Here is a 12799-nt window from a genome sequence, read left to right on the forward strand (position 1 = left end):
TCATGTCACCAAGTCTTGGAGATCCTATTTCCAAAATAAATCTTAAAACGATCCTCTTCTATTGACATTACCTAGTCCAAGCTATTATCCATTTATTAGCTTTTGATCCTTGAAGAAGTTATCAAACTTCTCTAATCCTCAGTAACCATATCTACAAAATACAGAATAATAATATCTATCTCATAGACTTAATGTGAAGATTACATGAGATAATACATGAAAATGTTCTGTACATTGTAAGCACTCAACAAATGCTATTATGATTATTATCACCATCATCATCACATATACATATTACTGCAGTAGCTTCCTCCTAACTGGTCCTCCACTTCCACTCTTGCCCCCTTAATCCCTTCCCTACAGAGCAGTTAAAATAACTTGGAGAAACATAAATCTGATGCCTTCTTTAAAGTGCTTTGTCCTCCCAGTGCTCTTAGGATATTCCTAAATTACATGTTAACATCATTTGTTTATATGTTCATTCATTTAAATAAATACTGAATGCCTACTATATGTCTAGTACCTTATTAGGTGTTGAGAATAGAATGGTAAGAAATAACTGGTCCCTGCCCTCATGGACAAACTATTTGGGGACACACATAAAATAAGCAAATAAAATGTGGTAAATATGAATCAGGGTAAGTGCTTAATATAGCTTATAGATGATGCAAATCTGAATACTTGCTTCTAAAACTTCATCTCATGTTCCTCTTTCCCTGCTTACCACACTATGGCCAGACTGGCCTGGAAAATATTTCAGTTCCTCCTGCAACATAGTGTTTGCAAGTGTTATACCCCCTACTTAGAATGCTCTTCTTACTCATCAGCTAACTCCTATTCATGCGTCAGGTTTTAGCTCAAATGTCACTTTCTCAAAAAGGCTTTCCCAGATTAATCACTTTAGATTAGATTCTCCCACCCCATTATTCTCGTCATAGCACCTGCATTTCTATTTCTTTATAGCATTGTGTTTCCCCTCCCCTACCCCATGTATACCCAGCACCTAGCGCAGTTCCTAGAACAACATGAACATTCAAAAATGCTTATTGAGTGAATGACTATCCTTGTAATCCTGAGGTAGTTGATACCATATGGTACAAGAAGTAAAATTAAAGAAAACTGCTTAACAATTGATCTGAGATAAATTGACTTTAGCTGTTTCTAGCCAAATTCAAGATCATTTTCTCAGTCTTCACTGTTATAGAGTAAGAGTAAAAAAAAGACGGCTGGATGTTAAAGGAAGGGTCTAATGGGAAGAGTCACTTTGGCAGAAGGTGAACATAATTCAAAGTCTGTTCCTTAGTTTTGTAGGTTTAAAAAACTTGATTTGATTAGTTTATTCCATAATATTCAAGCTCTGGGAGAAGTAATTCAGTCTAATAAAATTCATATGAGAAAGATTTATCAATCCTAATACAAAGTATTTAAGTCATAGTAGAAGCAAGTTTGGAATTCTATAGTTGTAAAGTTATGTCCACAATTACGATGGATAATTTTGTGAAATATCCCATGTAATAAACTTTTAAAAATGATTCTTACTCTGTGATAAAGGACACATTTTCTTTTTCTATTTAATTCAACATAAATATCCAGCAGGATTGAAGTGAACTGTGTAAGACATATTCATTGTTACTTGATAAAGTACTTCTTCCTTTAAAATAAATACTGACGAATTCTCACTATCCCCCCCCCCCATTGTTGATGGTAAAATTATTATTATTATTTAAAATAAATTTATTTTATTTTTATTTATTTTTGGCTGTGTTAGGTCTTTGTTGCTGCACGCGGGCTTACGCTAGTTGTGGCGAGTGGGGGCCACTCCTCGTTGTAGTGTGCAGGCTTCTCTTATTGCAGAACACGGGCTCTAGGCGTGTGGGTTTCAGCAGTTGTGGTGCGCAGGCTCAGCAGTTGTGGTGCGCAGGCTCAGTAGTTGTGGCGCGCAGGCTCTAGAGTGCAGGCTCAGTAGCTGTGGTGCATGGGCTCAGCTGCTCTGAGGCATGTGGGATCTTCCCAGACCAGGACTTGAACCCGTGTCCCCTGCATTGGCAGGTGGATTCCTAACCACCGTGCCACCAGAGAAGCCCTACAATTATTAAATCATTTGCTTCATACCTGATATTTCCATTTCCAACATTATATCTTTTTTTTTTTTATAGACTTTTACTTTTTTTTTTTAAGTATTTGTTTATTTATTTATTTATTTATGGCTGTGTTGGGTCTTCCTTTCTGTGCGAGGGCTTTCTCTAGTTGTGGCAAGCAGGGACCACTCTTCATCGCGGTGCGCGGGCCTCTCACTATCGTGGCCTCTCTTGTTGTGGAGCACAGGCTCCAGACGCGCAGGCTCAGTAATTGTGGCTCACGGGCCCAGCTGCTCCGCGGCATGTGGGATCTTCCCAGACCAGGGCTCGAACCCGTGTCCCCTGCATTGGCAGGCCGACTCTCAACCACTGCGCCACCAGGGAAGCCCTATATCTTTTTTTAAAACACATTTTATGGTAGTTTTTTTTTTGAATATCATAAAAAAGGTGTGGCTGTGGACCTCCATTTCCAGTAATGTTGGGCTAGGCATTCAGACAAACCCTTCTTGCTGAAGCAGTGGAAAGCCAAGAACAGTGAAGAATTTGAAGAACTGCCAGGCCTGTATCAGGATGAGGATAGAAGTCGGGTGTGATGCAACCGACATTTGGGACCACTTTTATTCTGGAGACATTCCTCTATTCCAGGATGGGTGGCTGAGATGCTGAGGGATGCTTCTGATAGCTCCACAGAAGCAAGGGATCAGAGATTGGAGTCCAGGATCCACTAATGGTTGGGACCTAGTGAACCACACTCACTGCAGGTTAGGACCTCAAAGAGCTGTACCCCAGGAGTGAGCATGAACTCTCCCAGCACTGGGATGGGGACTAGCTCTGTTGGACTTACTAAGTTACGGTTATGTCTATATACTCTACTTTATGAGCCAGTTAAGAGGCTATCAGGAATAATGTTGTCTATATTTTGTATTTAACCTCAGCATTGATTTTGAACTTGACTCCTGAGTAAGCTTCAATTCCAAATTAACAGCTTTCAGCCTACTGCAATTATTCAAGAGGGCCATCATTAGGGTTTTAGACCTGGCCAAGTCACTGTGACACCTACTCTAATTATTAACAAGATTAATTAATGAAGCCCTTCAATTGAATACAGAGAAATGCCATCATAGTAAGATCAGAAAACTCTTCTTGTTATACAGAAGGAATTTTAGAAAGATAGAATGGCAGAGAAGCAGTTATGAGGAAGGCAGTTACTAAAGACAAAAGACTATTCTCAAAGCTGATTCCTCATGAATGCTTGATTTTTTATTAAACTCACACATATGGAAGTCATAAAAGTTTTAGTGAGTGTAGGAAAATATGTTCATGATACCCTGGCACTTGATTTCATCTGATAAATACCCTCAAAATTTATAAGCACAATAGAGACAAAGACAATCCAAGTCAGAACAAATTTTTAAAACATAAAATGTATTTGAGACGCTTTTCTATTCTTGAACCTCTCATTTTAGATTTAGAGATATAATAAACATGGTATATACTACTCCCAATTATTGAAGCCCTACTTTGTAGCCTCCACCTTATTACTAAATAAGAGTGTAAGCCATTCCTTTCCAAACACTAACTGGATGGTAAGAGCAGAAAAAGAGAGAGAGAAAAAAAAAAGAAAACCACATGCTTTTTTTTTCCTAGGGAAGAAGTTCTTTTTGTAATTATTCATTTCATAACTAGCATTTGAAACAAAATTTTCAAGATGTCACGGGCCTAATGACTTGTAGCTCTATTTTTCACTATGCAGGAGGTTACATCACAATACTTGACCTTAATATCAAAGCATCCCTTTCTATTTGTGTTAGGTTTTTAAGGTAAATTTTACTTTGTAATATTCACCCCTTACTGGTCTGAGTTCTTTCCTTCAGAGCCTCAGAGAATAAATGTACTTCAGAGCCTCGGAGAATAAATGTATTTCATCGTTTACACAACACTTTCCCAGATTTGAAGTTAGCCGTCACATCAATCTGAGACCCCTTTTCTCTTCTACAGGTAATTGTCTACAGTTCCTTCAGATATCCCATTACAGCTGTCAAACCTTAGATTTTCATCATGTTTTACAAGTAAAACCCTCATCCAAACCAATGCAATGTGACTAAAGCAGGATACATTAATACTATTGCTTCCTTTTTTCTAGATCTTTTAACTATTAAAATGCAACTATTTCTGCAACCGAAGTCATATCACCCTGCTGAGATCAGAATAATAGTTAAGTACTATTGCTATTTCTTCGTCGATTCAACTATAAAGCCAGGTTTTACTCATGCTGGACTCACATAATGTGTTGTGTTAGAACTTAAGGGCAGCACTTCACATTTATGAGTATTCAATCTTGGAATTTTTCAGCCTGTTGAGATTTTTGAATTGTCATCTATTGTTATCTGTAACTTTAATAACTGTCTTTAAATAGTGGATGAAGACGGACTGCATGAGGCCAAGGATAAAGGACTGACATAAGCCATCAGAGGTCTCTGGAAGTTGACACTGATTCGTTTATATAACTGTGGTCATAGTTGTGGTTCTCAAATTTTTATTATCATCAAAATCATTTGGAGGGCTTGATAAACAGACTGTTGGTCTCATTTATTTCTGACTTCTGAGAATTTACATTTCTAAAAAGTTCCCAGGCAATGTGATGCACACACTTTGAGAAGCATTGCCTTATGGGTAGTTAATTGTTCAACAAACTACCACCACTTACCCTAGGAGACTCCTTACAAACCTTTTAATATGATGTTTGGCTTGACTTATTCTAAGGTTGGATTTATGTTGGCCCCCAAAGATACATTTTTGTCCTGATGCACAAATTGATCAGATTGCATTATGGTTCCACTTCCATAATTTTTATGCTTTCATTGAGAAGGAAAGGGTAAGTAGTTCAGTTTAGTTAGAGAGCCGAAACTCTGGCCAATTCTAACTCCAGTGCTGTTTCAAATAAATGTTTAAATGTTGATATTATCAAAGATTAAATAAATTCTCCCAGAGAGATGTTGCAGTTTCCAAACAGATCTAAGTTCACACAGACCTCAGTCTATTATAAATGAAAGGGAACAGTCAGCCTTTCCACTTTGACACTTTGTCAGCAACAGACATTGAATTACAACTTTCAGGAGCTGATTGCATACCAGAAAGTTTGGAGTCAAAGACGGGAAATTTCAAATGCCCTCTGGTGTTAAAAAGAAAAAACATTTTACTTTCTCTTATCCAAGTGGTTAAGACTCCACCTACAGAGTGAGATTTGGCAGATATTGGTACATAAGTCAAAGCAGTGATGATAAATATGTAACTTGACTGTAGCAGCTGTTCACTGGCCCTCTGCCCTCCCCAAAATATGCTCAGACAACAATATTTTCACTTCATTTATTCCTTCAAAACAAGTCAATTCATACAATATTTATGTATTTAAAATTATACACATCATAAAATCAATGCATCTTAATGACAATGGCAAAATCACATAAGAGTTGTACAAAATGAAAGTAGACATCTCCCAAGTAGCAGCAGTGCGTTAACTTCGAAAAAATGCTGGCAAATAGACAAAATATTTTTAAAACAAGAAAGCACTGTCCATCTTCATTAAGAAAAAATATTTTCTTATGCCAAGTGAAACAGTACTTTGTTCTGTTTGTCCTTCCCTATACTTTTCAAGTCATATTTTAAAGCTCTAAATTTGACAGATTTATGGGTTTCTTCTTGCTTCAAGAATTTCAACCTCTACTGCATTAATACAGGAAATATAGGACTATTGTCATTCTCTATTCCTTTTGACAAACTATATGTACTTATTCTGTATTTTAAACTTAATACTTTTTTAAAGGAAAAAAAGTTACTCTTTGCTAAGGAAATTATATTTCCTGTAAACAGCTTATGTGATGAATGGCACCAAGGTGAGCTGGAAAACTGACAAGAATTAGGTGCCCTGGTCCTTTTAAGTAACTTACAGGCTACAACTAACTACATATCCTATACCAGTATAGAGTCACGCTCATGTAATCTTAGTAGGAATTGTAAACCTTTCTTAGGTTAACCTGTTTGCCTACAACATAACTAAGTCATATCTTCACTATCCCTAAACTCTTAGACATAGATTTGTATTTTTAAAAACAAGTATAAAAAAGCATTATAGCAAAATCCTTGTAGTCATGGTTTTATACTGTACTGACAAGCCTTTCCATTACGGTCTTGCTACATTCTATGCCAAGAAATGGGGGAGGAGGGTTAAGGTGACACAAAGGCATAAGGCATTGCTTGAAAAATTTTCTGAAAAGCATAATTCAAGACTAGGAATGCATTCGAGGATCTCTTCTGTTTATGTGGCACTTTATCTTCTTGCCCCTTTCTCCCTTTACTCTGAAACAGCACGGCAGGGTTACCAATCTCCTCTAAATTCTATCAACCAAGACCTAAAGCAGCACCCCACATTTCAATATCAATGTAATAATTTCTTCAAAGTCAAATACGCAAAGCACTGTAAACAAAATGCCAGCTAATTTCTGGAGAAGGAAATAAAAAACCAAACCCTTTTCCACAATTAGGGAAGTTTTATAATCCTTTTAAGTTGGATGAAATGTGCCGAAATACCATAACTCTTAGTAAGAAAACATCTTTAGTTAATAAACTAGTTTATTCAAGTCAAGTGTTTCACTTTAGACTTAATGATGTTGCTTACACATGATGCTTTTAAGGCCTTTGACTCAAAAATCAGCTCAAAATCGTAAGTTTGCTTAGAAACAAATGAAGGGTTTTAAGAATCTAATCTTTTCAAAGTTGTAGTAGTCATCTTTGTGCTACAAGGACAAATTTGAATACTGTATGGTACAATGAATAAAGAACAATCACATTATAGAAATAAGTAACACTTTGAATGCTAGGGCACAGAGCATGCTCTTAATAGTTACTGAAATGGAGTTCTACTGTTACCAAAACACCAGAATGTTGTACCATTGGATACACTATTCACTGATGGTAATTGTTGATTAAGAAGAACTGATAGTTGGCAGTTCCAGAATTATATTTTAATGTCTTTGACAAGGTTCCCGGAGAGGGCTAACATGTAAACTTTTATTTCATATTTTTAAAGTGCTGTAAATAATAACAAATGTGTGTTCTCAATACATGAAAGAACATAAAAAACTTAATATATGAAAGTTTAGGAAGGCCACCTGACACATAAAGAAAAAAAAAAATCACTCTGCTGCTAATCTTCTACACTCCCTATTCAATTTTTTCAAAAAAGACATAGAAAACTATGTTCAGTTAGGGCAACTTGCAACATTCATGTTTTAATGCCTACATAAGATAGAAAGAATAAGCTAGACATGCAAGTTAGGTGCATTTACGGGCATGTATAGATAAATAATATGTTAATTCATTCCTGATTATGATTTTGCTGGAACTTGAACTTCATGGAATAATCAAGTGGTATGACTATATTAGTTTTTGCCAACAGGGTCAAGCTGACCAGCCCCCAAACCTTTCAAGGGTATCACTTGACTGTGCCCATTATCCATTCATGGGAAACAATTAAGAAATCAACCATGAACCACTAACAGAAGATGTACCATACTGATGTCTTCACATGGCTATCACATCGCAAAATTCCCAGAGATATTAATTTTAACTTCTGAAATCACTCTATCTATCTAGAAGTACATTCATTGCCCTACATCTAATCTTTAAATCCAAAGAAGAGTAAGAAAAAGAAGAATAAGGGAAAGGAGGAGTGGGGGATGGGAAAGCACAATCTTCATTCATTCTGCTACCAATGTAAACTATCCTCGTTTTAATTAAAAAAAAAAAAATCTTGTATGGCAGTCAAAAACTGAATGAATAGGAAGAGGGGTTTCACTCTGCTCAAGAGCAAATTTAAGAAAAAGTTTCTTTTAATCTTGTTGCAAGATTTCAAAATTCTCAAGATTAGAACTTACAGACATTAATAAACTAATTTCAAGAGTATAAGAAGTGCAATTAAAAAAATCTAAGTTCTGTGAGGCTTACAAGCTTGAGTTCAGAGTTAGCACAAGATTAGGTTTTTAAATCCTCAATAATTAAATGATCTGCAAATAGTGCTTCATCTTGAATTTCCCATGATCAGAACATTACTTAAAAGTCCTAGTGCTGAATTTCAGCAGCTGATTAATTTAAAAAGTCATTACTGAGAGCGATCTATCAGTGTCCAACTGAAGAATGCACAACCTAATTAACAGGTAAAACAGAATAAACTAAGAGTCCCTGAATAAATATTTGACTTGTTATAAAAGCATAAGCTTAAATATGCAAACAAAACCACTTAAAATAACAGGTTTCATTTTATAAAATATCAGGTTCTATTTCTTTCCATTTGTTAAATTGGAAATTTGTTAAATTAAAATCAAATGCATTGACTGAAAAATTATATATATATATATATATATATATCCCTTTGCTGAAACTAACACAACATTGTAAATCAACTATACTTCAATAAAAAATTTTTAAAAAATCAAATGTATTGATAGATAAAGGATACTCAATTTTAAAGCAACAGAAATTTATGCTGGGAAACATCAATATATGCCTGACATTATAAATTACTCAATAAATATCTGTTGCATGAATAGACTTCTCTAAAATTCCAGTAAGCAAGTATCAAGTTTGGCCCCTGAAATACTTAAGAAAGGAAGGCAAGGTTTATGAATAATGATGCATAAAGCTCAATTTGATGGGTGCTACCCAGTGGTATACTCTTAACCTACAGCTTTAAATTTAATATTTTCTGGGGGAAATAAGATACAAAATCCTTTTAGACCTGATGACAGACAGGTACAAAGAGATTTTCAATCATATTCATTTGTACACATTATGATTGCCAAACATTAAGTTTCACAAACTCACAAGTGCTATTTTTAAGGCTTAGTTAAATAGAAAATTAAACACTTTTAAGTTACAGTGACCACAATAACTTATAATGCCTAAAAGACCTATTCACACAAAAGGTACTCAAGAAATGTCATCTAATGATTTCAAGCATATTTTGTAAATTGTTCCTTAAAGGTACATTTCTCCTAAATTGTTTAAATATTCCTTAATTTTATATGGCTATCTCTACCAAGTGAAAGTGCTAAAAGTAAATCTCAATTTTGAAACATTTGCCAAGAAGATATGCTAAAATATGTATGTGCTTTAAAGTATACCATTGGGGTTTTTTTTGGTCACGCCACGTGGCTTGTGGGACCTTAGTTCCCCAACCAAGGATTGAACTCGCGCCCTTGGCAATGAAAGCACGGAGTCCTAACCACTGGACCGCCAGGGAATTCCCATACCATTGGTTTTCTAAGTGAGATACTTAATCAAAAATGAGACCAAGATAATAAAACTTTACAACATTAGGCCTCTTCACATTATGTAAGATAATACATAACAAATTATAATTTAGCATCCCTGATCGTCAGAAGAATTAAGAAAAGAGGTAGAAAACTTTTATCTGGAAGATGTCATAGTGAAGCTAAGTCTTAGAGGGTGTGCCTTGTGGATTAGCCCACCAAGCAAATGGCTACACATCTAATATCAGTAAGAAGCAGAATTCTGAGAAGGATGAATAAGGCAAAGATTTAAAAACTGTCATATTTTGTAAGTGAAACAAATTCATTCAGTATTATTATCCCGATTACTTTAAAACTCTGCAAAAGTCAAGGTAAAAGATGGTGGATAAAAGTGCTAATTTTCAGAGACATGAAATCATTTAAAAGAGCATTAGTGGTGGGATAAGGCTAGCATGAAAACAAATTCTGTTTAGGTAGCCAAAGATCTCATAAAAACCAAACCAAAGCACGTTATAATTTTAGATGAAAAGTTTTTTTAGGAGTCGGAGGAAGTGCTCTTAACAAAAAGCTGAGGAAATCAAATCCCTCCAGGCAAATCTTTAGGTAGAAAGGCAAAAATAGAGCATTCAAATTTCAAGCAACTTCAATTAAAAAAAATATCCTGCTTAATTTTAAAGTTTTATCCAATGCGACAAAGATGAATAAATGAGTTGCATTAAAACATGAGGCCAACAGTCTTTTAAAGCTTCAGTAATCTGCTCAGGCACCTCCTCCCTCACACATTCTACTTTTATAACACTAGAAAACCTTAACTGGGCACTATCAGTTCTTGTTGTTAGGTAACATTCTCAAGGAGTAGACTCAACCCTGTAAAAATTGCTTGTTATGTACTTATAACTGGTGAAGTACACATCTATAAAGTCTACCAAGTTGCAATATAAAATCAGTTTTGACAGTTCTGAGTATCTTCATTTGAGGAATCAATTCATAATTTAGAAACTATTACCTCAATTTTTAAAAGGACTCAATTACCGGAGATACTGTGGTTTATGTCCGCTGGCCTCACCTGAGGCCTTTCCCATTACCCAAAATATGAAGTTGTTCTCTTCTACAAGTTAATGCTGCTGGGTGCTAGTTTATAATGCTAAAACTCAATCTTCAGGTTAGTGTCAGTAGGTAGCAAGGACCACCTATTCTGTCACCCCAGCAGAGAGAGGGCATGTATCACCACTGTAGACACACATCTGTAAACTTGCACGCTAATTTTAATCTTAACAAGGAATTCAGTGTCTTAGTGGCTTTAGGTTAAAAGGATGGTTCAAGCATTGTATCCTTTTGTTCCTTAGGGTTACGAATAGCTTATTGGAAAACCCAGAACCTTCTGGATCTGTGAGGTAGTAGGCTTCAACCCTCATTATGCATGGATCACACTTCTCCGAAGTTGGTATGGCCTGTCTCCTTGGCATGGTCCCTTGCTTCTGTGTGCCCAGTTAATCCCTTCTGACATACCATGCATCTCAGGGTGAAGCGGTTTACATCAGTAAATTGTCTCTTGCTTCTAGCTTCATCTGCTAATTCCAGTGCTTGCACAAGAACAATATCATCATTAGAGGAGAAAATGGTCAGAGGAGGGGTGTCTGGGTCGGGGAAGACACGCTGAAGCGGATCATAGTGGATGCCATCATAAATAAGCAGGACCCTTTTGGTATATCCTGCATCTTCCCCAAAACGATCAATTCGTACTGTCTGTGTATCCACCACACATATTTCGCATTGATAAAACTTAGACAAAATGGATATCTCAATAGCTCCACCCCAAGTATCACCCCTTTTGATCCAGTCACAGTACTCTTGATTTGTCTTTCCCAGTATTGCCTTGCTATAGAAGTCTGGATCACTTGCTACAAGCTGTGCTATGAGGTGTCTCATCTCAGGGGCACAAGCTGGATTCAAGACTCCGCCTTCAACAACATAGTACACACTGGTAAAGAGGCAAGAGTTGTCTGCTGGGACCACCGCTCTGGTAAGCACAGGCAAAGTTTCCCTGATGTAACTAGGAGCACCATGTTTTGTAAATGCAGGTGACATTTTGGGCCTGGTTTGGTCTTCTTCAACAATCAGCATGTCTCCTGTCAAAAATAAAACAAATCCAGAACTGCAGAGAAAGTATAGATGAAATTGGGTGTTCACTAACCAAGGCTGTAAATTACAAACAGAAGGAGTTAAAGTATAAGCTGGGGTTACTAGGGAGAATACAGCTTTGCAAACATGTGACCAGTAACACTTTCTGTTCACTGGATCTTCATAAAGACGCAAATGGAACAAAGAGCAAAACACTTTAGGTTGCACCTCATTTAGTAAAGGGGCCTGAATTTTACACCTTTATACTTGCTTAAAAAGATACATTTCAAGAACAAAATTTTCTTAAGCTTGCTGTCTGCAGTTTAAAAACACTTCCAAAAGGTGTTTGTCACAGACTCGGCCACTAGGGGGTTCTCTCCTTATGAAACTTACATACTTACCCTGCTCAGTGTTTACAGGATCCTTGATACAACAACGGAAAGCTTTTAATTACCATTATTGCTGTTCAAGTTTTAATACTGGACAGAAATAACTGCTGTTGTCTAGAACTTGAAAGGGCCTTTACTGGGTGTGTCAGAGCAAACTCTAAAATGAATACAACTGTCAAAGTAAGTATATATGAAGGTGATTGCAAAAATGAACCAGGAAAGCAAAAAAGTATCCTACATCCTTCAGACCTGCTGTCTTCTTTCAGTGATATAGGGGAAAAGAGCCATCAGGACAGAGAAAATAGGTCCCATTTTTAAAATACTTTTGCGGACGCAGAGGGAAACAAAATGAATGAGACGTTTTCAAGAGAGATCAGAAAGCGGATTGAGGAAAGGGGACTCCAAGCCTTTAGGCTTCTCACAGAGGCTGGGCCCTCCCTGCTAGACACTTGCCCTGGCCTCCGTCAGAGTTCTCTGTTCTTTAATCTTTCCTATCCTGTTCCTCCAAGCTCCCAGCTGACCCACACCACCTCGCCCTGTTTGTTCTCCCTTATGCCCCTCTCCGACCTCTCAGGACTAGCCTTGGCCTAGCCTCGATTCCCTTACCTGACTGAATGGGCAAATCCCCCAGAATGGTATCCCCGTTGCTGAGGTCCAGGCACTCGGGCGGGTATCCGACGAGGATTCGCTGACAGCCGGGGGCGATCCCGGTGACGGTGGCAATTTGGTCCTGGAGTTCCCGCGTCCGGGTCCGGCTGGACAACCCCTGCAAAACATGGGTGCCATCCTTGGCCTTGCAGCGGAGCCGCCACATCGTGTCGGTCCGGCCGCCCACAGGCCAGACACCCGTGGGGCCAGCTTTGGTCCCGGCAGCAGGTTGGCAGACGCTGCCGGAGTAAGAAGC

At 37.3% G+C, this 12799-nt stretch overlaps 1 protein-coding gene across 1 annotated transcript in view; it reads right to left on the bottom strand.

Moving 5' to 3' along the window:
* The window catches only part of C1H1orf116 (chromosome 1 C1orf116 homolog), a 37513-nt gene extending 24743 nt beyond the window's left edge, over positions 1-12770 (bottom strand). Inside the window, exon 1 of the mRNA XM_059940659.1 lies at positions 12502-12770. Within this exon, the coding sequence (XP_059796642.1) occupies positions 12502-12681 (180 nt within the window). The 5' untranslated portion in view covers positions 12682-12770. The remainder of the gene's footprint in view (positions 1-12501) is intronic.
* Between the last annotated feature and the right edge of the window lie 29 nt (positions 12771-12799).

The sequence above is a fragment of the Balaenoptera ricei genome, chromosome 1, assembly GCF_028023285.1.
Source record: "Balaenoptera ricei isolate mBalRic1 chromosome 1, mBalRic1.hap2, whole genome shotgun sequence".
Taxonomy (NCBI): Eukaryota; Metazoa; Chordata; class Mammalia; order Artiodactyla; family Balaenopteridae; genus Balaenoptera; species Balaenoptera ricei.